This window comes from Panthera tigris, chromosome B4 (assembly GCF_018350195.1).
Source record: "Panthera tigris isolate Pti1 chromosome B4, P.tigris_Pti1_mat1.1, whole genome shotgun sequence".
NCBI lineage: Eukaryota > Metazoa > Chordata > Mammalia > Carnivora > Felidae > Panthera > Panthera tigris.
Genome location: NC_056666.1, coordinates 110,400,657 through 110,427,986, shown reverse-complemented (window position 1 = coordinate 110,427,986; position 27,330 = coordinate 110,400,657). Strand labels below are relative to the sequence as shown.

The 27,330-nt window shown below is 44.5% G+C and overlaps 1 protein-coding gene across 1 annotated transcript; it reads left to right on the top strand.

Annotated features, from left to right (window-relative positions):
- Positions 1–2,658: 2,658 nt before the first annotated feature.
- Positions 2,659–7,173, top strand: DUSP6 (dual specificity phosphatase 6). The gene is made up of 3 exons (XM_007085604.3): positions 2,659–3,517; positions 4,161–4,598; positions 5,660–7,173. Exons 1-3 carry the CDS (start codon positions 3,118–3,120, stop codon positions 5,965–5,967), a joined length of 1,146 nt encoding a protein of 381 aa, XP_007085666.1. The 5' UTR covers positions 2,659–3,117; the 3' UTR covers positions 5,968–7,173.
- Positions 7,174–27,330: the final 20,157 nt, after the last annotated feature.

Genomic DNA, 27,330 nt, shown 5'->3' with positions numbered 1-27,330 from the left:
TTTATTATCTTCATTATGCCACATGGAAGATGAGGTTTACAAAAGATGACTTAACCAAGGCCGAACGTTTAGGAAGTGATCGGGGCACAATTTCAACCCTGGCCACCACGCTTCAAAGACCCTTTACGCCCGTCTTCTTAGAACCGAGTGGTCCGAATGGCATTTTCTAGAAAGTGCTGAGAAGAACTGACATTCCGTTGATGTAGGATTCGGAAGCATAGGTCAAACTAAGCGTCTCTGTCTTCAGGTTTGAGAAGTGTTGCGGTTATCCTCCCAAATTCATGCCCAGGTAGTGCACTTTTACAATAGCTAAGTAACAACCGACTTCCCTCCCTGTCTCTTCTGTTGGAGATCCCAGGCTGAAAGATTTTACCCTTCGCAGTTCTACTGCAGAGCGTCCTGCCTCGCCCCCAGGACCCAGTGACTGGAACGTCTTGGGGTGGGAAGGCCTGTAACAGGTGGGGGTGGATCGGAGGCTTCAACTCCAGCGCAGGCCTCCTCCAGTTGGAACTAGATGATACCCAGTGAAATATGGGAATTTTGTTCCAAGGGATGCCCAAAAAAGGCGCGGGGAGAGCGCGCGGCAACCCCCACCTTCGTTGAACACGCTCCTCCAGGGGCGGCCTGCTTGCAGCACAGCTCCAAAATTGGCAACCTGGGCCTCGCAGCCGCCTTTTTTTAGCCTACATTCCCCAAACCAAGGAAGAGGCGGGTGACTAAAAATGCAAATCGGAGCCGGGGCGTCAGCAGGCAGGCCTGTGGGTGCGGGGCGTCTGGCTGGGGGAGACCCCGCGACCTCAGGTGCCCTCCGCTATACTCGCGGTGGGCGCCGGGAGGGGCACTTGGGGAGACACGCTCCCCTTCGAACCACTGCCCCCGCTTCCGCCTCCCGGGCGGCGGCGGGACTATGCGCGGCCTCTTTTCCGCCGGGGGTTAGGGAGGGGAGGCCGGATTAGGGCCCGCGCTTTCCGGCCGCAGGGCCCCCCTGTCCCCAGCGCCCGGCCGGCGGTACACAGGTGGTTTTCCGCTCGGGAGGGGCAGGCCGCGGCACTTTTATATAACAATAGAGCTCTGCGCGCGGGGTCTGCGCCTCCTCGCCGCCGCGGCCCCCACCCGGCCACGCCTCCATCCGGCCCCCGGCCGGCCCGCCCTGCTCCCCGGCGCCGCGGCAGAAAGCAGCGAGCCCGCCTGGCCGGCACTTCCTCAGTTACCTGCTGGCCCTGCAGAGCGGCCGAGACGTTCCCTGCGACTCCCAGCTCTCCGTGGGAGCAAGGGGTCCCGGCAGGCACTCCTCCTCGCCTCTTACCCACCCCAGGCCGCGTCGGAACCCCAGAGGCCCGCTTTCGGCCCCCCACCCGACCTCAGGGTAGCCCAACGCCCAGCGCCAGCTGAGCCAGGAGGCGGGGGCGACCGGGTGCTGGCCAGGAGCGCAGCGCGCAGGCGCAGCTGGTGCTCGCTAGTGCCCTGCGACCCGCAGTGGAGGGGGTTGTCAGGGTGAGACCGAAGGCTCCCCTCTGACAGGCCTCTCTAGTCTACCGTAGCCGATCGCGGAGCCTGCGCGGGCCCCCGCAGGCCTTGCGGTAGGACTTCCCCCACGACACGCCGCTGGTGGGGACAGCCCGCCCGGCTCCGCGCGCCCAGAATGCACCTAGACCCGGCAACCGCGCCAGACCGGCTCCTCCGTCGGAAGCCGAGCTAGCTGCCCAGTAATGATTAACGAGCGCAACCCCCCAGCGCGCGGTGGGTGACCGCAGGAAGGGGGGGGGGTAGGGCTTGGATCCCCGGAACAATGGCTCATAACGCCCCAGGCCGCTGGAGGGGAATAAAAGCATCGAACTGTCCAACCAGTTTGTTTCTGCAGGCTCCACTGTTTAAAAACAAAATAAAGTAATTTAAACGCTATTAAAAACAAACAAAAAAAACCCCCATCAACCTTCCTCCCTATTATCTGGACAACCAGGCACTTGTTTGTTTGCTTGCTTGCTTGAAAATGTTCCAACAAAATCCTAGTTTGTTTCGAAAGATGTTGGATTAGCATTTAACACCTCATCGGTCACTAAAGCCCAGGCAGTTCACCAGCCCCAACACAGCCTCAGCTAAAAGAACATCAGAGCAAACAGAGCTGGGTTTTTTAAACTGGCAAACAAATGCCACACACCGCCTAAAGAAGGGCGGAGGAGGGGGGTTCAGGCGAACTCCTGTCCAAATGAGTTTAAAGGGAATAAAAAGGAAAAAAAAAAGCACAAGTTTTCTTAAAGCTAGCTTGCGAACACAGGCGTCACGAACAAGGGCTTTTGTGCCTGCTAATTGCACCATTTGTGCGCAAAAGTTCCGACACGAAGTGTGAACTCTCAACAGAAGGAAACATGAGACAACTGAAGTGCCCTGGTTTATGTGCCCCGCTCCTCCTCCGCCGCCGCCTCCTCTTCTTTCTCCTTCCTCCCGCCGAGCCCGCTGTTGCAGCTTGTTTGCACTGGGGCTTATCCGGAGCGGAAATTCCTTTCCGTTTTTGTGAATGACAAACTCATTAACAATTCATCAACACAACCTGTTCCAGCCGGCCCGTCCCCACGGCAACAGCCCCTTCCGCAGCGCGCTCATTGGCTGGCTGGGAGAATGTATCCATTGAGACGCTCGCTGTTTGTATCCATTGAGGAGCTGCCTCGCGCAGGGGGTGTGCGAGGGTTGAGTCCAAGGGAGAGTGAGCAAATCGAGGTTTGAATAATCCGAGGAGAAAGACGCCTGGGCGGATTTGAGGTGCAGCCTTGAAGGGAGGGATTAGGAGCCGCTGGACTTTTTTTTTTTTTTCCCCTCCCCTCTTAGTAGCAGGGAGTCCGAATTAATTGGATTTCATTCACTGGGGAGGAACAAAACTGTCTGGGCAGCTTCATTCAAAGAGATTCATTGACACCAAGAGCGAGCGGCTGCAGCGGGGTGCAGCGGGAACCGCCGGCTTCACTTCTGTCTCGCTTTCCCCAACCGCTAACACGGTCTGGGAAGGACGAGGTGGAATTAAACCCCGCTCAGAGAGCGGCAGCTTCGCGTAGCGCGCTCGGCCTATGCCTGCCCCGAGGGGCGTCTGCTAGGCACCCCGCCCTCTCCGGTAGCTCGACCCCCATGATAGATACGCTCAGACCCGTGCCCTTCGCGTCGGAAATGGCGATCAGCAAGACCGTGGCGTGGCTCAACGAGCAGTTGGAGCTGGGCAACGAGCGGCTGCTGCTGATGGACTGCCGGCCGCAGGAGCTGTATGAGTCGTCGCACATCGAGTCAGCCATCAACGTGGCCATCCCGGGCATCATGCTGCGGCGCCTGCAAAAGGGCAACCTGCCGGTGCGCGCGCTCTTCACCCGTGGCGAGGACCGGGACCGCTTCACCCGACGCTGCGGCACCGACACCGTGGTGCTTTACGACGAGAGTAGCAGCGACTGGAACGAGAACACCGGCGGCGAGTCGGTGCTTGGATTGCTGCTCAAGAAGCTCAAGGACGAGGGCTGCCGGGCGTTCTACCTGGAAGGTACGCGCCGGGGGAGCCCCGCGCGCGGGGCCGGGCGGGGGTCGCGGGGCTGTGCGCTGCGGGCAGGGCACGAGGACTGCAAGTGGCCCTGCTGCGCTTGACTGGCGCTTCTGAGTCGCGCCGCGGGGTCGGGGGACAGCCGCCAGCTACCGGCTGCGAACCTCGAGCGTCCCGCACTCGCGAGCAGGCTGGCGCAGAATCCACCAGCTTCCGGCCACAGGCACGGGTTGTTTCTTTCTAAAGATTCCTCCTGCCTACCGGGAGTCTCCTCCACCTGTCCCTGCTTTCTGTCGTTCGATCTTGAATTGAGATTTGCAGGACAGGAGAGGTCATGGTGTGTGTGTGTGTGTGTGTGTGTGTGTGTGTGTGTGTGTGCAGATCGCACCTCCTGGTCCCTCAAAATATTTTTAAAAGTTGCCCTTTTATGCATCTCCGGATTTAAAAGAAGGGTTTCCAGGGAAGGCGGGCCTGTTCGTTCCACTCCCGAGGGTACACATTTAAGTGTCTTTCTGTTATAGTTGGGTCTGTGTGTAGGGGGTTCGTAGGGTGCTGGGGTGTTTCCTGCGCCCGGCCGCGGCTCTCACTAGCTGTGAAAACTACTACGGGATCTCAGGTTACACTATTGCCTTTCTCGTCCTGGCAGGTGGCTTCAGTAAGTTCCAAGCCGAGTTCGCCCTGCACTGCGAGACGAATCTAGACGGCTCATGTAGCAGCAGCTCGCCACCGTTGCCAGTGCTGGGGCTCGGGGGCCTGCGGATCAGCTCTGACTCCTCCTCGGACATTGAGTCTGACCTTGACCGAGACCCCAATAGTGCAACGGACTCGGATGGCAGCCCGCTGTCCAACAGCCAGCCTTCTTTCCCCGTGGAGATCTTGCCCTTCCTCTATTTGGGCTGTGCCAAGGACTCCACCAACCTGGACGTGTTGGAGGAGTTCGGCATCAAGTACATCTTGAACGTCACCCCCAATTTGCCGAATCTCTTTGAGAACGCAGGAGAGTTTAAATACAAGCAGATCCCCATCTCGGATCACTGGAGTCAAAACCTGTCCCAGTTTTTCCCTGAGGCCATTTCTTTCATAGGTGAGACTAATTAAGAGTCCTTCCTCAGACTTTTAAATGCAAAATTCCTAGCCATTCATAGAACTTAAGCTGTTAACCTTCCTTGCTGCTTGTTAGTATGTCTGATTGCAGGTCTCTAATGTTACAAGCAGGGAATTCTGGTTTATCTTCTTGCTAAAAGAAAGAAAAAGTGCCTATTGACATGGCTGCAGACCACAGGTGTCTTTGCAATGGTGCTTTCTGACACTTTGAATTCAGTCATTTGAGAGGGGGCTGTGTATTATCGGGCAACAGAATTTTCTCACAGTCTTTGGACTTGGAAAAGGCTAGCTAGAAGTCCTCCTCATTGACAGGAATTTTAGCACTGCTTTATAATTTTAAAAGATCTGACAGTTATTTTAGGACATCAGGTTAGTTGTTGGAAAGCCCTATGAATGCTAGATGTTGTAATTCAGTTGAATGTTACTGTGATACGGGTTCACAGTGAGACAGTGAGGGTAACCTGAGCCCAGCAGGAAGGACTGTGGGCTGGAAGCCTGGAGAAGCGAATCTCCAGGCATTGTAATGCATTTCCTATTACAAAGGAACTCATTTTCAGGCCATGTCGACATCCTGTTCCTCCTAATGGGCTGTCCCCTGTGACTTCCCTCTCTCTTTTAAAATGCCTGAATACCTCCATTGTTAGCTGCACAACAGTTGGAGAATAATTTAATAGACCCTTGCAGTCTGCTTGTCTGTATAAAAGGCATTCAAGACCATATTGCAGGGTTTCTGGTATTCACATGCTGAGGCAAAGAATGCACACATTAAGGATTTTTTGTTGTTGTTGTTGGCAGAAACTTAATACAAAAGCTCCCTTTTCAGAAAATATCTGAAATATGTAATTGTGCCCAGTGTACATGTTTTATCTCAATGATACATTTTCTGCTGCCTGCAGGGTCCAGCTGCCACACACGATTCTTCTTTCTTTCTTTCTTTCTTTCTTTTCTTTGTCTTTTCTTTTAACTCACTTTTTAGACTAATCATTCACAAAGCGTGGTTTTCGGTCTACTGAAAGCTTGCCTTTCTTTTTGTGTTTACAGATGAAGCCCGGGGCAAAAACTGTGGCGTCTTGGTGCATTGCCTGGCTGGCATCAGCCGTTCGGTCACTGTAACTGTGGCTTATCTTATGCAGAAGCTCAATCTGTCAATGAACGATGCTTATGACATTGTCAAGATGAAGAAATCCAACATCTCGCCCAACTTCAACTTCATGGGCCAGCTGCTGGACTTCGAGAGGACGCTTGGACTCAGCAGCCCCTGTGACAATCGGGCCCCCACGCAGCAGCTCTATTTTACCACCCCCTCCAACCAGAACGTCTACCAGGCGGGCTCCCTGCAATCCACGTGAGAGGCCCCACACGCCTCACCGGATGTGTCCGTTCCTTTAGCCGTTTCTCTTGGCAGCATCAGCTGGGCTGCTTTCTTTGTACACGGCCGCAGGTGTCAGAATGACACCAGTTGTCTGTATTAGACGAGGTTCCCACGTGTGGAATTGGTTATTACCATGGGAGAGATTTGCTCCATTCTTGTTGGAAGAACAGAACATGCTGTATAGATACGGGCCATAGGTTCGCTCCACGCCCGTGTGTACAGCCTACCCAGGCAGGGACTGGAATTCTAGGGTCACCAGGTATATAGGGTAGGACCAAATGGTAGGGGAGGAGCATGTGTTTAGGGCCTCGTATGACTGTTTCTTTTTGCGCCTGGAACTGATTACATACTGTCTTCAGTGAAGACGGATTCAATTTTGCATATAGAGGAGCCAAAGAGAGGTTTCAGCTCTGTATTTGTAGTATCAGTTTGCAAAAAAATATAAAAAATAAAATAAATAAATAAATAAAGGTAATAATAAAGAAAACAAATCTGATACTCCATTTGATTATTGTAAATATTTGATCTTAAATCACTTGACCGTGTTTGTTTGAATTGTGTTTGTTTTTTCTTTGATGGGTTTAAAAGAAATCACCCAAAGGGAGAGCAGTACGCCACTTCTTAAAACAGAAAAACCAGAAATGTTTGCTCTTTTCTAATCCAAAGGGTATATTTGCAGCATGCTCGACTTCACCAACTCTGAATCACGTTTTCATGGACACTGTTCTCACTGAGACCTTGTTATGGTGCAGCCTTTACTCTCTTTCATATATCTTCCTTGTGATTTTTTTTCCCTTCTTAATGTAGTTTGACTATGCCTTACCTTTGTAAATATTTTGGCTTGTGTTGTCTCAAAGGGGATATCTTGGAAAGACACCAAAATCATGGGCTCACTTTTTTTTTTTTTTAAACTTCAGCTGTGCTAAACAGTATATTACCTCTGTACAAAATTCTTCAGGGAGTGTCACCTCAAATGCAATACTTTGGGTTGGTTTCTTTCCTTTTTTTTAAAAAAAAAATTTGTATAAAACTGGAAGTGTGTGTGTGAGCTTGGGTACCCGGTTGATAGGTGAAGTGCATATGATTGTGGAAAGGGAGAGTCAAGTTGCCCCATTATGTTCATGGTGTAAAGTTTTGAGCTGAAATTTATTATAAGAATGTAAAACCTTAAATTATTAATAAATGACTATTTTGGCTATTGAATGTGTATTTTTTTTTTTAAATCTCTCTTTAATTGTACCTACCTGTGAAGTGATACTTTTAAGGAATTTTTCAGCGGGGAAGTGAAATTGGCTTGTAAAGTACTACAGGAACAGCAGGGCAAAGTTCCCATCGCCTAAGCAATCCCAGGAATGTTTTTCAGGTGTAGTTTATGACATTAACCGCTTGCTTCAAATAAAGATGACATCATAGAATGAACTGGCTGTATGATGTGTTCCGACAACACTTTATGAATACAACTCTGGCCCATTTAACAAAATAGGAATGCCCTTGAAGAAAAATGAAGCCATACAGCACACCTTGCTGAAGTATAAAGTTTGGCCATTCCTGAATAGTCATAAAGAGGGGGTTCCGGAATAACAAGATAGTCACAGTGTTAACCTCTCTCCTTCCCTGTCAGGGCCTTCTACTCGATAATACACATGCCTGGGAGAACTAGGGACAATTGTTGTGCCAGTTTGTTACTGGGGCACTTCTACCTGCAAGCTATACTAGTGTCGGAATATCAAGTGAATCGGAAATGATGTCTCCCTTTTCCTTGCTCCCGCACATGTGGCAGGCATAGCTAAGCTTCTCACCAAGCCTGGATGTGGGCTTTAAAATTGCACATTGACACTTGAGCTAAAACTTTGCCACTCCTGTTCTAATGTGCTTTGTGCTTAGCTGGTTTAGAGTGTGGGCCAGACGCTACTACTGAACCTTATGTCGAAGTTATTTTAAACAGTACCTTTCGAGGTAAAGGCTTAATATCCTGTCTTTTTCCTTGGGACATCCCCTCTCCTTGTCCCAAGTGTAAAGATACACAAACCAAAAATAAAAGTAAAGGGCGGGTGTAGGAAATCAAAAGAATTAGAATTTTCAAATGAATTTAGCCCCTTCACCTGCATCGAGGAGAGAGATGAGCTTCTCACCCACAGGTGTGTGTGAGATGCCAGTTGGATCATTTGGTGATCTACGTTATGAGAGGCGAGTGGCTCTGATATTATGGCAATCGTATCAGACAGTCCAGGGTGACTTCTGGCAACTAAGCATGTTTAGAGGGCAAACAGAAACAGTGCAGAAAAGTACCAACTCAGTCTTTCCCATTTGGGTGCCCCAAGTCAACCAGAGCTGAGAAAGGAGAAGTGGGTTGCAGTTCAACTTGGCTCGTGTTAATCCAGTTCTGAACGGTTTCCGCTCCTGGCATTCCCTAAACTGCCTGTTCAAAGTAGGGATTTGCAAGCAGCGTTAGCAATTTCCTGTCCAGCTGCAGCTCAAGTAGCTGCGTGCTTTTTCTCCCCCTTTCTTTTCTCTGATTTCTTTTCTCTTTCGTTTTTTCCTTTCTTTTTTCTTTACTCTGGACTGTGGATAATTTTAGTGCATTTCCTCTTTGTGGATTATCATCTCTTTTCCTCCTGGAACCTGCATACATCGAGTCCCCTACTGCTCTGCTCCAGCCGACAGCTGGCCTCCTCAGCACTTCCTCTCGTTTCACTGTGGGTTTGTTGTTTGTCAGTGCACTTCTGAAATTAATAATGTTTTCTGGCCAAGTGCCACAAGCCATTACCACAAAGGGGAAGTAACACATATGAATAGCAGGAAGCCATGCAGGGTCACAGTGTGAGCTGAACCTGTGGAGGGAGCATAATTGAGCCTGGCCCATTCAGCAAGTGTCTGACAGCGATTTGGGGAGAAGGGGCTCCCCGCGTTTAAGCAGCTCAAGCTGTGAGGGGAAAAAAAGAGTCCAATAAATCGGTAGCAAATGGCCTTTGTCATTAGTCTGAATAAAGGAGAGGGAGCAAGAAGAGTTTAGGGCCCCCATAAAGTTGCAGTGTTTGGGATTTCTACCCCCCCTCTCCTGGCATATTGTTTCATCAGGCTGGTGACAGAGTGGTGCCCGCTTCCCCTCTGTTGCCACAAAAGGACTCCTATTAAATGGGTGGTTTTTACGGTTCACGCAGGCCAGAAGATTCAAAGAGCTGTTCTCTTTCTTTTTTCTTCTATGGAAGGTGGAAGGTTGTAACTGACAGCATGGGCCCCCACCTCGCACTGTGCCTGCCTTTCTCCTGGCTGTACCTCAGTCCCCTCGGCTGCTTTGTGCTTGCAGGGGCTGGTGAAGGCGATCATTTCGCATCTTAGAGTTGGGCTTGCTTCCTGAATGGAGCCCGCATGGTTACTAGGGCAACCTTTGCCAGCAGCTGCGGCTCCCCAGGCCTCCCTCCTCACCTGCTGTCCCCATTAGTGGCTTCGTCAGGTCTCTTCCTCAGGAGAAAACGTTACCTTTCCTGGTCTACGAGGGGGTCGGGGGGAGGGTAGGCCGCCTTTCCAGAGATGAGGTTATCTTCAGGGTTCATGGGGGCTGTGGGAGACTTTAGGGAGTGCACTGGTTACTGGTCTTAAGATTAAAATCAGACTAAGAAAGGTTTATCTGGGGATAGAAAGATCCGCACAGCCTCCAAAGGAGTGAAAATTGGAGGCTTGCCCCGACCCAGCAATTAGGAGACCTGAACTCTAACTCTCTCTCGCTTTCTCACTAATGAACCAGATACTCTGAGCCAGTCACCCAGCCTCCCTAAGTTTCTTCTTCCTTGTCTGTAAAATGAGAGGCTTTACCTTTCATTCTGGGATTCTCTCATAATTTCAGCCTTCTGGTCACGGATTGGTGACACATGTTAGATGATAAAACGAGATGAGGAGCAGGCGAAAACAAGTAACATTTATGAAGGGTATCAGATGCACCATATCATCTCACTTAATGCTCAAAACAGCTCTGTGGGATCGATCCTATTATCAGCCTTATTTGTCACTGAAGAAATGGAGGCAGAGAGACGCCTAAAGTCATCGAATGGCAAGTGGTAGAATGCAGCTTTGAAGCTTTAGCTCTTCTTGTTATAAACTGTTTGTCATCAGTCTTTGCTCGTTTTTACAAGGTGCCCTTGGGTTGGCTAGGAAGTGGTGACCCCGTTTCATAGCTGAGGCAGTGGAGGAAGCAGAGATTAAGTGGCCTGCCAAATGAAACCCAAATTCAACAGTAAAATCATGAGAAAGCCACAGGGCCCCAGCTGATGTGTCACCAGAGGGATGTGGTGTCCCGTCTTCTCTCTCCATGGAGAACCTGCCCTATACTGGGTCCATGAGCACATAAATTACAAAACTGATTTTCCTAAGGATCTCTAGGGTGGCTAGCATGTGTCCAGCTGGCCCGCACTCCTGCCCACACACCCTTTTCAGGATTACACAGTGAACTGACCCCAAAGAATTCACTTCCTCACTCTGATCCCTCCTGAAGGAAAGCTGATGTGGGAGGAGAGAGAAAGGGAGACAGACACAGAGACACAGCTGTAGCTGGCGTTAAGTATTCTTGAAAATTCATCTTAAAAAAAAAATCATTCTTTGGACATTAAACTGTTTCAAAAGGATTTGGGGGGGGTATAAATTTAGTTGCAGTTACTCAGTAATAATCATTTTCGAGAAGATCCTGCGGACTTTCAAATACCCTTACTCCTCTTGTGTTCTTATCTCAATTGGCCCTGAATCAGTCTGGTTCTGATGATGGAATCCTCAAACTTCTTTAAAGTTCAAAATTGATCTCCTAAGAGTATTTAAGGGCACAAAACAAAGTTCAAACAATTCACAAATATTTATCCAGGCCTTGATCTGTGTTGCACTGATCCGATGAAACAAGGTTGAAATCAAAGGCAATGGAAGACTTAACGAGCCCTCAAAGGCTGAAGGCAATGTCATATTTCTAAGTTTGACCGCTTAATCTTTCTGCTAGTGTCCCAAATCAAAGCAGATCCCCCAAGGAACTATCAGGCAGGTCCTTGTATGTCCCTACAGGCTGCAATAGTCAAAATTACATTTTAGACATGATATTTTATATACGAAAGGATTAACAGCCAACATGTATGCAATTTGACTCACCTACCTTCCTGTCTTGCCATGGAAAATACCTTTTGAGAGTGTATTTATCTCCAGTGCTTTTTAGGAAAGAGAGGTGTTGGACCACTTATATCTTCAAAAATGAACCCTTAACACACAAAGGAAAAAAGAATTGATTATACGCTAAGCATCAAGCGAGTCTAAAAAAGGAGCTTCCTCTAAGCTAGAATTCCCTCTTACCTGCTTTTGGAGACAACCTAAGTATTACATTAAGCCTTTTTTATTAGGTCCAGTTTCATTCCTACAGCAAATATTAACAGGAGAAGGAAGAAAGAAGACAGGACAAAGAAGGGGATTTGGGGGAGCACATAGCTCCCAGGGCAATTATAGCAGGAACACTCCTTTATGTTCTGGTTGTTACTGCTATGTAACAGACCACCCCAAAACTTAATGGCTTCAAACAATGATAATCATTTATTCTCTTCCTGAGTCTGCATTTGAGCAGACCTCTGCAGAGAAGGCTGATCTCTCTTCAGAGTCTTATTATCTAGAGTAGCTCGACTGTGGGCCAGAGGCTCCATTTCCAAGATAGCTCATTCCCATGGTCGGCAAGTTGGTATTGGCCGTCAGTGAGAAGCACAGTCAGGGCTTAGGGCCAGAGACTTTGTTTCTTTTCCGTGTGACCTAAATTTTCCCACAGTACAGTGTCTGAGTTCCATAGGTGAGACCCCAAGGGAGAGAGCCTGGTGGAAACTGTACTGACTTTTAGGACCTAGTCTTCGAAGTTACTTCCGCTGTATGCCGATATCTACGCCATTCTAAGACAGGAGATGAAGGTGGGGTAAGATTCTGGAAGAGAACATGGGATGGAAAATATTGTCGTAGCCATTTTGGGGAAACACTGTCTGCCACATCTTATGTGGAGACCGAATGTCAGACTTTAAGAAGCCATAGTGACCCAGATTATGTCTCATGATCCCATCTCATCAACATTATAGTTGTCAAGAACTGGTGCCATTATTTTCTCAATCCAGCCCTGTTTTCATCTGTCTCTAACATTCACAACAGAGCAATACCATCAAAAAAAAAAAAATCCTTAAGATTGACCCTAAAATAAAATATGAAATAGTTTTATAAAAGAATATTAATGTTTTCATGTTGGCAGAGAAAATGTTGAGATAGATTCACACCAAAGTTACTGGGTGCGATGACAGCGAATTGTTTTCAAGCAAACTAGTATTCTATTGTATTTCATAGTATTCTATTGTAGTAGATCATCTTACTTTGATAGGCATTTGAGTTTTTTCCATTTTTAACTATTATGAACAATACTGTTAAGAAGATCTTTGTGCATGTACCCCGATGCACACGTGCACACATTTCCCTGGGATATACCAGGGAGTAAAATTGGCATAAACTGGGTAGATCCCCAACTTCAGATGATGGGGTGGTTGTGCCAATTCACCTCACCACCACCAATATTTGAGTTTTCATATTGTTCCGTATTTTTGTCCACACTTGCCATTGTCAGACTTCTTAGTTTTTTTTTGCTGACCTTGTGGATATGAAGTGATTACTTATTATGATTTTAATTTTCATCATCAGATTCCACATGAGGGTGAGTCCTTGTCTTGATTGGTCAAAGGAGATTTTATTTTGCAAGGTTCCCATTCAAATCTCTTGCCAAGTTTTCAATTGAGTTATTTATGGTTTTTTTAAATTGATATAAGCAGTGCTTTGATATTCTAAATACTAGTCTTTCATGGATGATATGCACTGAAAATATCAGTGCAATGCTTTTCAAACTTTGTTCCCCCTCAGGGATGGATGTAGGTACATTTGGGGTGGATTGTGCACTGCACAACTCTAAAAGGTGCCAATCAGAAAGGCAGTGATAAAAATGCATGGCCAACCTGCGTAATCTTGCATGGATGTCTTAGAGGCCCATGGTTTTCGAATCAAGGGAATTGTGGCTTAAAATGTTTGAAAACCACTAATTGAATCTATTTAATAAACATGGAAACAGAGTTACAAAGATTGAGTTGAAAGAATAGCTACATTTGATGATTTAGACTTAAGTGGGGCTGGTCTGGAAGGGTTTTGGGGTAGACTAAATCTGGAACCAACTTTGGAAGACAGGGTGGTTTTTCAGAGAAGCAAAAGGGATGTTAGAGTTGTAGGTGATGAATTGTGGCTAGCTTTGGAAGTAGTAGAAGACAAATTCTTCATAAGGTCTTGCAAAAGTATTTTTCAAAGTATAGAACAGAGAGCAAAAATCAGAACGTTCAGGGATATGAGTGATAAAATTTGAAGAGAATTTACAGGGGCGCCTGGGTGGCTCAGTCGGTTAAGTGTCCAGCTTCGGCTCAGGTCATGATCTCACAGTTGATGAGTTCGAGCCCTGCATCAGGCTCTGTGCTGACAGCTCAGAGCCTGGAGCTTGCTTTAGAGTCTGTGTCTCCCTCTCTCTCTCTCTCTGCCCCTCCCCCACTTGCACACACACTCTCTCTCTCTCTCAAAAATGAATAAACATTAAAAAAAAATAAAGAGAATCTGCAGAGTGTAAAAATAACTGTGGTTTTGGTGAACCTCACCTCTCTTGTTAGTTACATCTTGAACTGGAAAAACTCCAGTTCTTCTTTCCTGTGGGTCTTTCTTCTGTGTCTCCTTGACTACTCACAGAGCACTTCACTTCTGACACTTCTGGTCACTAAATGTGTGGCGTTTTTTCCCCACACGAAGCAATTCTCTATGACCCCAGCTGGGCGTCCTACAATGTAATTCAATTCTAACACTATCTACCAGGGGATAGTGTCCAATCCCACAGGTTAAGTACTTAGTCCTGAAGACTGGTTCTACCCTATTTCAGATGCCAACAGCAAGGAGCAGGTCCGCAGGTTACACACAGCTTCTGTCCCAATTGGCTACAGATCAGAGGTTCCCCCAACCCTCTACTCAGGTTCAATGAATTTGCTAGAACAGCTCACAGAACTCAGGGAAACATGTTTATTAGATTATAAAAGGATATGTTAAAGGATAAAGCTAAGTGAAGAAATGGGGCAAAGTTGGGGAGGGTCCCAAGGGCAGAAGGTTCTGTAACCATGGAATAAGGACATGCCATACTTCTGTCAGGGATGTGTTCATCTACCTAGCAGCTTTCTGAACCCTGCGCCATTGGGATTTCTTATGGAGGTTTCATCACACAGGCATATGACTGCTCATTAACTCCATTTTTTTTTCTTTTTAGCCTTTCTTCCTTGTAAAGGGAATGGGAAGCAGAACTGAAAATTCCAAACTTCTAATCATGGCTTTTTCTTTCCTGGAACCAGACCTCACCCACCAGCCATCTAGGATCCCACTCAGAGTCACCTCACGAGAATGAAAGACGCTCCTTATTACCCAGGAAATTGCAAGGGTTTCAGGAGCCCTGTGTCAGGGACTGGGACAGAGACCAATGTATGTATTTCTTATAAATCATAATACCATAACATCTGGTTACAGAATCCTACAGTTTCAGTGGAGAATTAGGTTCAGAAGCCTAAAATAGTGAACGAACACTAGAAGTCGTCAAAACTCGCGAGGATTTATTCTCTTTTGTAAAAGTCAGGAGGTGAGAAATGCTGGCCTGGTAAGGGCAACTTCATGGGATCATTCGAAACTCAAGCTTTGATTCCCACAGTCACAATATGGTGGCTCCGTGCTAGTCATCATATCCACATTTCAGTCAGGAGGGAGGAGGAAGGAGGAAAGAAAAAGAGTGTGCTTCCTGCAGAGTCAGTTCCCTGAAAAAAGCTTCCTGGAAATCCTGTACCAGAGTTAAATTCTAGGCACTTAATGGCCAAAATTAGCCACATGGCCATAGTTAGAGAGACTGGGGAATATAAACGTTTAGCTGGGCATGTACTTCCCTTAATATACTTGAGGTTTTATTACTTGGGGAAAAGGGGAGACTGAATGTTAGTCACCCACTTTCTTTCTGGGGAGAACCCCACTTCCACCATACCGGAGGGTACAGGATCCAGGCCAGGGCAAGAAGAGTGTGTCAGTTTCCCCTCTCAGTGATTGGTTCAGGGATGAGACAGGATTCAAATCCAGTCAATCAGATTACTCTCTGGATTAAAAAAAAAATTTTTTTTTTTATTTTATGGAAAGGATTTTTCTCTTTGGGTCTCCAAGTCTCAGATCTACTGAATTAGACCTGGCAATCTGTTTTTTTCTTGGTTTGTTTTAAGGTCCACAAGTGATTCTTTAGATTGACCAGTTTGGGAATTACCAGATATGCTGTAGATTTTAAACCAGTAGTTAATTTCTTCTAGCATCTCCTCTCCCGGGGTCTTCAAAGAATAGAGTAAAAGGGAACTTGATGGATGTCTTTCATAACATGGACGTCAAAAAGTTGAACCCATAGTTTAGCTATAACTGCATCATAAGTTTTCATGAGCTCACTACTATAGGCTCTCGTAGAGTTATTTTTGTTGTTGTTGCTAGTTTGTTCCCTGTTCCATAAAGTAGCACTTGAATCTCCCTAAAAATACTTTATTCTAATTTCACCAGGGTTTCTAGGTCTGCTCTGCTGTGATTTGGTGTCACTCTATCAATACCTTTGTGATTTTCTAGATTCTGGCCTACCAACGCTCACTCATATTTTGTCTTTTCAGGCTGAAGCGTTTTAAAGTCTCTCCAGTTTCTTTACAAACCTTAACACTGTTGAGTGATCTTCTTTGGTCATGTTCCAGTTTCATTATGACATTTTGGAGGTTTAATGACTGGAACTCTACCCAGTGTTTCTGTAGCAGATGAATTCTGGTGTCTCCGTGTGTATGTGTGTGTGCGTGTGTGTGCGAGCACTCATAAGACTGTGCTTTCTATTTTGTTTTTAACATCCTTCCTGATGATGCTTGCTTTTGTAACTGCCACAATGCTTTGGACCGACTTCTTCAGGGAATGGGCTGCAATGATGCCATCATCTTTTTCCTGGATCACGTCTGCACTCAGAAAGCCTTGGTCTCCCAAGAACGAGGGGGGTTCTCTTTTCCTGTTGGCATTATGTGAACCACCTCCACTGAGCGCAAATGTTCTCCGCCCACTCATGCAGCTCCACGAGATCCTCTTGACGTTTATTCTTATCAGGTTGGTTTTGCAATTTCCAGAAAACCTTGGTGTATTTTTATAAATTTGAGACTTCACTTTATTGATGTTTAAATCACTTTAAAGAAATGGTAAGCAAGACTGGTCCACGTACAGATTCATGGAACACATGTTTTAAAATATACCCTCAAACAGAAGAGCAATTATCTCTTGGCGATGCACAAAAAACACTAGAACCTGATTAAAAAATAGTGAGCCTCCTATGAAAATATAGCTTTATAATAATCAAAACAAAATTCCTTGTCCTTCCTTCCCTCTCCACCTCAGTTACAGTGAAATTGCTATTCCCAAACCCTTCCTGTGAGGAAAATTTGAAATTGCCACTGATCTCTATCCAAAATTTAAGGCTCTTCTTGGGGCACCTGGGTGGCTCAGTCGATTAAGTGTTCAACTTCGGCTCAGGTCATGATCTGACAGCTCATGAGTTCGAGCCCCCTCGTGGGGCTCTGTGCCTGGAGCCTGGAGCCTGCTTCTCTCTCTCTGCCCCTCCCCCACTTGCATTCTGTCTCTCTCTCTCTCAAAAATAAACATTAAATTTTTAAAAACATTGCTCCTTGACGAAAGCAATTAGGAGTTAAAAAGTTTAATTTGTTATTGATTGATCGATTTTTAAGTAGGCTCCACACCCAGTGTGTGGGGCTTGAACTCACAAGCCTGAGATCAAGTCACATGCTCCACCGACTGAGCCAGCCAGACACATCCCAAGAGTTAAAATCTTTTAAAAGAAGAAATGCTGGCTGAGTGGCCCACGATATGTGTCTGTGGTTTGATGAGGCCACCTCCATTCGGATCTGGTTCTCAGCTGTGGAATGATGGTTACAAGCTTGGTCAGGGTGTTCAATCTTCCCAGACGAGAATTCAGATCTGTGACTTAGCGATGCGACCTTGGACAAATTACTTACTCTCGGTGAGCCTTGGGGTTTCACTGGCTGAGCAATGGGAATAACTGCACTTAGCTCATGGAGTTGTGAGGATTGAATGAGACAATTGATGTAAGGCGCTTAGTACAAATAATTATGATTGAACAGGCTCTGGGGAATAAAAATTATATAATTTTTATTCATTCATTCATTCATTCATTCATTCAATAATAAGAAAACACAATTCCTATTGTGTTTACAGAATGTTCTGAGTGCCATAAAAAAGATAAATTGGATACAAAATTTGAACTTTCAGCCTCAGAATGAAACTAATAATGAATATAAATAATTATGAGGTATAGAGTAACAGAGAACGTAAAGTTAACATAACATAACTTAAACACAGGCTCTGGATTTAGACTCTTGTAGGTTCAAATATTAGCTTCATCACTAGCTACCTGTGTAATCTTCGACCAGCTTCTTAACCTCATTTAATTTTTCCTTTTTTCATCTGTGAAAAAAAGGAGATAATAATAGTACTTACCTCATAATGTTATCAAGATTAAATGGGAAAAAAATGCATGTCAAGTGCTTAGCTCTTTTCTCTGGCATACAGAAAGGAACATCACCCATTTCCCCCAAAGAGATGGAGAAGCACTGCAGGAATTCAGAGGGCAGGGGATAGTTTTTCTGTGAGGGGGAGGAAAGAATCATGGAAGACTCCCTGCTGGTGGCTGATAAATCACAAAGTCAGTTTACAAATTTACCGAAGAATATGCCTTGAGCTATTACCGCGAGGCTGGCCCATCTATCCTATGAGATCGATTTTGTAGGGATAGTCAATCTCCATCTTTGAGTTGAGGAAATAGGAATTCAGAGTTTAAATGAAGCTTAATTTGCCAAAGGTCCCCCAGGTAAGTTGTGGAGAAGCTGGTATTTTTGTTCCTGGGTCTGTTTACTTCAAAAGCTCGGGTTCTTAACATCTGCTTTACACTCCTCCACAGCAATGTGGGTATTGCCCATCTCATGGGCCATTCCCTTCCCAGGATGAAGGGGAGGGCACGCTGGACTCCTCATTCCAAGATTGCTGACAGGCCTGGAATCAGAGTCCAGGGACTTTGTGGGATAATTCATCCACGTTCCGTCAGGGTTGAGACAAATATTCCTGTTCTGTGGTAAAACAAGCAAAACAAAACAAAACCCACACCTTTTTAGTCACTGGGATGTTGGGGTCCATTGGGTGGTGCTGGATAATCCTATCAGAGTTTTACCCGCTGACTCTCTTGTCCTTGTCTTCCTTTGGGAACTCCCACACCCTCCACACTGTCAAGCTATAGCTAATTGAAACACAAAATAGTAAATATTAGCTATACATTATGGTTCCTTGTTCTACCTTAATCCCTTGATGAGAGACAGGAAACATTCTAGGTTCATCAACAGCACCCTGACACATCACATTTTTCTTTCTTTTTTTTTTTTAAATGTTTATTTATTTTTGAAAGAGAGAGACAGCATGAGCGGTGGAGGTGTAGAGGGAGGGGGACAGAAGATCCGAGGTGGGCTTCATGCTGACAACAGAGAGAAAGCCTGACGCGGGGCTCGAACTCACGAATCTTGAGATCATGACCTGAGCCAAAGTCGGTCAATCGACCGACTGAGCCACCCAGGCGCCCCAACACAGCACATTTTTCTGGTAGTAAAAATGGAATCTACATTTTTTTGAGCCCTTCCTGTGTGTCAGACTGGATGAAGAGGATCCTGTCTAATCTTCGGTACTCTCTTGTGAGGTAGAGATTACTCTCACACCGTGGTTAAGCACAAGGGCTCTGGAGCTAGCTGTTAGCTTCGAATCCTCACTCCAGCAGTCCTAGCTATCTGACTTGAAGTTGGCTAACCTCTTTATGCCTTAGTTTCCTCATCTCTAAAATGGAAATAACATACGAATGTGGTGGGAAGCAAATGAATTAATACACGAAATGATCTTGGAACAGCGTCTTGCTCGTTGTGGGTAACTCTGCCAGGGAGGGAAAGCTTTTTCTCTGATCTCTTAGGTTTAATAAGCAGAGGCCTGCAAACTAAACTGGCCAAAGACAGAGGGGCAGGAGAAAAGACAAACTCTTATTCACATATGTTTGCTGGAGTTCGCAGAAAATTGTGTCTCAAGGAGGTGGTGAGAATTTAGGGTTTATATACCACCTTAACAGGGGAAAGGGAGAGGGAGAAAGGGCACTTATGGAAAAAACAAAGGACTTTTAGGAAAATACATGGGCCCTTAGGAGAATAGATGAGAGACACGATAATTTTGTGACAATGTCTATTTAGGTGATTTCTTATCCTGGTGCTGACTAATCTCCAGTGATAGGAGTCAACCTTTCCTGGTGAAACCCCAGGCAAGGACATTCATGACATTTGAATTCTCGGGGGAGTCTCTGTTTTTAGGCAAATAAGAGGAGTTCAGAAAGATTAATAAAAAAAAAAAACAACAACACTCTTCACTGTGGTGTATTCAGGATCCCATCAGCTGTTATCACCTCTATTTTGTAGATGGGAAAAAGGAGGCTTAGAGAAATTAATTTACTTAGGGTCACTAAGGCAGTAAATGGTAAAGCCAGCATTTGAACCCAGGCTGCTCTGACCTCAGAGCCTTTGATCTTCCCACTGTGAGAGATCAGAGAAGGAAAAATTCTAATCTTATCTCAAAATTCTTTTTGGAAGAAATTTAGCATAATCTGGGCCTCCATTTTATCATTTGTGAAATTAAGTGTTGAACAATGTGACTTTTAAGGGCTTCCTATCCACCCCCCTCCCCCCTGCCAAATTATTATTTATTTTAGGTATTTTAGCATAAGCCATCATTGGAGAAGAAATTGTGGCCTTGTTTCTCAAGATGTATCAGAGGAGACATTGCAGTGTGTATGTGCACGTGTGGGTGCACCCGTGCGCTTGTGCATGTATGTTCATGCGTGTACATCCGTGTACGTGATTCAGTTGCTCTAAAAAGAATGATTGTCTTTGGAAGGAAAAGGGAAGATCCTAAGATGTTGATGGTTTAGTTGTTTATTTCTATCAAACAATCTGTTGAACTAGGATTCTGCACGTCCTCGGGGAGTGTCTCTCCCAGGCTTTTTCCAAAAGGTGATTGGCAAGGGAAGTCCTTCTAAAAGAGATAAGTGGCTTCTTAAAGTAAACTCAGAATAAATGGAGTGCAAATTCTGTTTACGAAATATTTCCTGGTTGCTGGATACTAACGTGCAGCCCTGCAGGGCATGCTCTTCAAGGAATGAAAGAAGCGAGCTTGAATTCGGTTTCTCTGTCATTTGGTAGTTGTAAGCTGCCCCAGGTAGAAGGTTACATCATTTCAGAGCAGAAACTCAAATCCATAGAAATCGATACTACTGTGGGGGAGATTTGTTTACTTTAGAGACCACTGAGAGATGTCAGGCTTTTGAAAGCTCGTCATAAGGCTTGTTGCATGCATTCTTTGTAGTTAATTCAACCTGTGGAATTCTTTACAAAACCACAAAATTTTCTGTGCAACGTCCTTCTTTTATGCCAAATGCACTTGGCATATTGCATGGTTGTATCTCAGAATCACAGAGTTTTGCTGCTGGTGGTTATTCTGCTCACCCAAGGCTTTTTCCTGACCCCTGTGAAGGTGGATAGGGAGGCTACATGCTTGAGCCGGCTAAGTCAAACGTTGTACAATTCTCTTTTTCCTCTTCTTGCTTTCTTTTCAAGATATATATATATATGTATATATATACATATATATATCTTTTTAAAGATTTTATTTTTTTTAAATAACCTCTACACCCAGTTTCAGGGTCGAACTCACAACCCTAAGATTAAGAGTCGCAAGCTCTGCCGACTAGGCCAGCCAGGCGCCCCCTTAAATATTTTCTTTTTTTTTAATATTTTCTTTTTCTCCTAGTGTTGGGCCCTAGTAATGTTAATTTAGTAACATGATGCCTGTACTGGTTTTGACTTTTCAAGATGATTTCTTCAGCCTAAACATAGGCCAGTTTAATCCCAGATTGTCTGGTGTGCTGAGGTCTATAATTATACTAAAAAACAAAGGCTAATACAAGAAGAGAAATCGAAGGATTATTAGCTGACATCCAAAGTTGTAAATAGTGAAAGAAAGACACAATTTGGCTTTTTACCCCATAGGAGAAGGAAAAACAAAACAAAACAAAACAACCAAACATAAGGAGAACTATAAATCAATCAATCACCCTGGGCCCCTAAGAACCTGCCTGCCCCGGAGGAGAGGTGGGTTATAACCCCTACAGGCCAAAGAAACAAGAAAGGAAGTGGGTGGGATTGCTAAATGAGTATGGTTCTGAGGAACCATTAAAAACAAAAGGAAAAATAAATCCCACTGATGTGTAGATTTGAGGCATGGAGAGGCCCTAACCAAAGTGGGGGGGAGCTCCCAGGTCATCAGAAGGTCACAAAAAGACAGGAAGCTAAGGCAGCTTCAATTCACGCCTTCTAACAAGGGAAACTAGAATTAGGCCATTCCTGACTTAGCTGAAAGAGTGTTCGTGAATCAACTTGTAGGGAGGGGCCGGGAGAAGGGAGGTTTAAGGAAAGAGGCTTTTGTTTGTTTGTTTTGGATTTTATTATCTTATTTATTATTTATTATCTTATTTCAGGTACACCTATGATTTATTTTGGTGGGAAGAACAAGCTTCTTGACATGTGCCTAAATAAAAGAATGTTCTCTCTTTCTCTCCTAAAGTCACTCTTCTCTTCAGAACTCAGGACTTTGGACTCATAATTCAGAAAACTTTTACAGAACCTACGGTTTGGTCTTGGGAGTCAGGCTGAGCTGGGAGTGTAGCCAGGAACAGGATGTTGCCAAGCTCTAGGCAAGACCCAGTGGTAGTACTGTTAACCGGGGAGGGGCCGGGGGAGGGGAAAGAGGTGTCTGAAACACAGGGTTGTCTTGAGACCAGTGGCTGTGAGATACTTGACCCAGAACCTGACATGTACCTTAGTGACTAAGCCTAAGCAAATCCTTTCAGCAATCTTGACCTCCGTCTTCTCATCCATGAAAGAGTCATAATGGCAACCCATCCGGGGTTATTGGGCAGCCAAAATGTGTTGACGTGTTTGCCAGCCTTCTTGGCAAACTTTTCCCCTTCCGTCAAATCTCAGCTCCGATGCCCCCTCCTCTGGGAAGCTTTCTGAATCCTTTCAGCAGATTTTGACATGTTCCCGTGATTATGTCTTCATCTCCCTTGTACAGTACTTCATATTCTATTCTAAGTGTTGGTTCAACTGTGTCACTTTACCTTTGTGTCTTAGAGTCCTTTTGTATAGGATAGCTGAAAACCAGGCTTTGAGACGGGTTGAAAATCTTTGCTCAACCAAAACTCTCAGATCCTGAGCCACTATTTAACTTCTCTGACACTCCGTTTCCTCCACTGTGATGTGGGAGCAATAATACCTAGCTTATAAACACTCTTGTTAACCCATCACCTGGAAGGGTGCTTGGTATATACCAGATGCTCAGTAAATATTGCATGAACAAACAGGACTGTTGTGCATATGGATAAATGCAATCATATGTAAAACACGGTGTCATGTACTTTGTAGATTCTTAATAAATGTTTATAATGTACATGTTTGTAAAGGGTCTGAGTTACTACATTTCATTAAATAGGTGTATATACTTGCTTATTTTCTAGGAGGCTTTGCCTAGGACGAACATGCAAATCAATGAATGTTTGCAAAATAGAATGACGGGTCACCCAAACAGATGGGAAGAAAGTCTTTGGGAATCTGATATCCTAATGGCACTCAGAATTACATCACTGTTTGGAAAAAAGGGATCTTAAAGATCTTCATCCAATATTTCTATTGTATTCATTTTTTTCTTTTGTCTGTTTGTCATTTCTTTGATTTCTGTTCTTATTTGAATCATTTTATTTCTTCTACTTACTGTGATTTACTTTGTTCTTTTTTTAGCTTCTAATGTAGGAACTTGAGATTGTTGATTTTAGACTTTATTTTATATAAACATTCAAAGCCTTAAATTTCCCTCTAATCACTGTTTTAGCTGCATCCCGCAAAGTTTAAATTCCATTGTTATTATTATCATTTAGCTTAAAATGTTTTCTAATTTCCCTTGTAAATTCTTCTTGGACCTATGGATTACTTAGTTACTTGATGGGCACCTGGGTGGCTCAGTCTGTCAAGCGTCTTGCTTTTGGTTTTGGCTCAGGTCATAATCTCATAGTCGTGAGATCAAGCCCCTTGTCAGGCTCTGCACTGAGTGTGGAGACTGCTTAGGATTCTCTCTCTCTCTCTCTCTCTCTCTCTCTCTGCCCCTCCTCCCACTCACCCTCTCTTTCTCCCGAAAATAAAATAAATTAAAAAGACATTCTTAAAAAAAAAAAAAAAAAAAAAAAGAAGTGTGTTACTTGATTTCCAAACATTTGGGACTTTTTTTCTAGATGGTTTGTTATTGATTTCTAATTTACTTCCACTCTGGTCAAAGCATATACTTCACATAATTTCAAGCTTAAAAAAAAAAAACAAACAAACTAGACTCATTTTATGGCCTTACCATGTAGTTTATTTTGGTGAACATAACATATATACTTGAAGAGAAAATGTGTCCTACAAATATCAACTAGCTCACAGTAGTTGATGGTGTTTAGATCTTCTATATTTTTACTGACATTTTTGTCTAGTTGGTCTATTAATTACTGAGAGAGGTAATTTGCTACTTGATTATTGAATTGTCTATCTCTCCCTTTAATTCTGTCAATTTTTGCTCTCTTATTAGGTGCATACTTGCATTTCTTTTCTTTTCTTTGTTTATCTTATTTGTATTAAAAATTCTGTTTGGATGATTCTAAATGTGTAGGGGCTCAAATTACAAAATCATGTCTGGGTTTATAAAACATTTTTAAAAATACTCTTATGATCTTCCCACCAGAAAGAACCACTCAAAAGTCTGACAAAGCATAGTTTGGGTTTTACAAATGGTTATGTAAATATACATAAGAGATTTTTGTATTTTTACATAAACAGGATTATATTCACATATTTTTCTGCAACCAGCATTTTTCAACTTCAACAATTTATAGAGAGTTTCTCTCCATTTCAAAAGCCCAGCTTTATTTCATTTTTTAAAACAGTTACTACATCGTATTCAATTGTATGAATGTACAATAGTTTACATGATCAACCTCCTATTGAGGAACATTAGCTTATTTACAATTTTTCACCATGATCAGCAATACTATAATGAAAACCATTGGTGTATGCTTGCTTAATTATTTCCTTTGGATAAATTCCTGGAAGTGGAATGACTGGGTCAATGATCTCACACATTTAATCTCTGATTCATATTGCCTGCTTGCCCTCTTTCAGACTTGCCTCCCTTATCTCATTGGACATTGTTACTCTTTTTATTCTTTCTACGTCAGTAGGGTAGCACCCATTTTAGAAGCTGGTGTTCTCTCCACCATGTTAGAAGATCATGCAGTGCCATGTCAAAGTAGTTGATGGCAAAAATAGTGAAGATATATAAAGTAGGGAGAGGAGGAGGACACAGTGGATTTTCTACCTCTACCTTCTTTTTTAAAAGTTTTTATTTATTTTTGAGAGAGAGAGAGAGAGAGAGAGAGGCAGAGAGAGACAAAGACACAGAATCTGAAGCAGGCTCCAGGCTCCGAGCTGTCAGCATGGTGCCCAACGCGGGGCTCAAACTCGTGAACCGCGAGATCATGACTGGAGCTGAAGTCGGATGCCTAACCGACTGAGCCACCCAGGCGCCCCTCTACCTCTAACTTCTTGATCTCATGAGATGGAAGTAGAAGAAATGATTAATGCAGAGGGGGAAAAAAACTAATTTTATGAGAGATATATGGGGTGCATAAATCTGGTTTAGAGTATGTTAGCCACAGAGCTCTATTCTCTTCAACTCATTGCTCTCCAGGAACAACAGCCCAATTTTGTGCCCTGAATTTAGAAGAAACATTGTAGAAGACAGCATTCCAGTACAGTATTGCACAAGGCAGGATAGCAATAGGAGATAGGATGAGTATTTCTTGAGTTTCTGCTCGCTATATTCTAGGTGCTTTATATATATTGTCTCATTTAATCTACCACAACAACCCTATGGGTTGGGTAGTGGTGTTGCCATCATTATTCTATATTTACAGAGGAGGAACCCTGAGCTCTCAAAGGGAAAGCACATACTAATAGAAGAGGTAGAATCTGGATTGGGTGTGGGATCTATTTGCATTAGGGAGCAAGCTTTTCTTTCTCTACATGTTTGCTCCAGGGAGTGAGGCAGTGGGTGTGAGGCAGGGTGGAACGGGAGGAGGAGGGTGAGGCAGATAGCTGTCCTTGGGGGACAAATGCCTTTGTGAGCCTCAGGGAATCTGCTGGCTGTGTCTCCATGTTCATGGATCAAGACTGAGAATTGTCCTAAACTGCCCCTTGCTTTTGGCAACAGTAGAGCCTATGTTTGTTTCCAGAAATCACAGTAGTGATCACAATGAGGCTGTGTTCATATGTAATCGGGTTTGACAGAAATTAATTTTTAATAAGAGGTTGCATTCAGTCAAACAACTGCCCTTTCGGGGGCCTATGTCAGGGTCGGTCACCCAGGGCTGGGCAATGGCACAGCGTGTGCTCTTGGCTGCAGCCTGGTGTGTGTATGTGTGTGTGTGTGTGTGTGTGTGTGTGTGTAGTGGGTATTTGAATGGGGGAGTTAAGGGCGTGGTTACAGACTTAGTCAAATCTTATGTCGGGATCAGACATTGGTCTATCCAGAAGTTAGAGGAGGCAGTTGGGGCATTTATTTGATGGCCAAGAAGAATATGTGAGGTCCCCCTTTGGCCCCCTCCCTTTTTTAAACTTCTTATTTATTCATTTAAGTGATCTCTACACCCAACATGGGGCTTGAACTCACAACCCTGAGATCAAGGGTAGCTTGCTCTTCCAACTGAGCTAGCCAGGCGCCCCCAGAAAACCCCTTCTCTTCCCTCATACTAAGCGCCCTTTTGACAAATTCAGGGCTTGGCAGATACTTAGAGTGTGCCCTTCACTATTGGTCTCACTAAATGGCATTTATTCTGGCTGTTCCTTAATGCTAACAGCAACCCTGCCAGGTATAATGTCATCAGTCCCATTTTATAAGTCAGGAAAACGAAGGCTCAGAGAGTTAAATAACTAAAGAGTACACCCTCAGTGAGAAAGTTGGGAGGTGGGATTCCATAATCTCTCTGCCAAAACATTTCGCATCCTCCCTGTGGAGAAGAATCTCCATCCTCACCATTTCCCTGAGGACCAGATATGGGAGTATTAGAGGCACTACTGTTCAAATTCTGGCAGATTCTGCCAAAGTCACTCCATCTTCCTCACTGGGATTATGTTAAACGACCACATTTATTTATGACCCGCTACCAGTTTTTCTCCACGTCACTCACTCAGACCAGGTCACTCACATCTTGCTTGTTATCAACGCTAACCAGGTGATGTTCATGCTGATTTCCAAGATCTGGGAACTTCTGTGTTTTCTCTTAGAGGCTGCTTCCATTTTACTCAGGAAATACAGACTTTTGGGTTTTCTTTCTTTCTTTCTTTCTTTCTTTTTCTTTCTTTCTTTCTTTCTTTCTTTCTTTCTTTCTTTCTCTTTTTCTTTCTTTCTCCTTTTCTTTCTCTCTTTCTTTCTTTCTTTCTTTCTTTCTTTCTTTCTTCTTTCTTTCTTTCTTCCTGCAAAAAGGCAGAATCTTAAGGCTTCTCAGTGTGGGAGGCCCTGCCATTTCCAGCACTGCAAACTTATCCTCTAGCCGCCCCCAAAAGCTTTATCAGGAGATGTGGTGACTTTTCTCCTAAATTACATAGGTTGGTTTAAAAATACAGTGTAGGGTTTCCCTGTCAGGAAGCTGTCAGGCTGCCCACTTTTGACAGCCACTGCTACCTCCCTTCTTTGTTACATGTCATGGCATTTTTATTTTTATTTAAAAACCATTCAGCTGAAGTTATCTGGCACCCTTGAAATTACCAAAAAGGTTCATTTCAGGCGTCGAAGGGTGCCTTTAAAAATGCTTCCGTTTCCTGATTAAGAATCATGCACAATTTGATTTTCTATGCCTCACCATCTTCGCAGGGGCATTGTTAGCATGAAAATGAATTTTAAAAATATATTCTAGCGGAGGCGAGTGCCTGACATGATGAGTTCCTCTCTGTGTCGAAGCAGACTAAATTAGGGGGCATGGAGT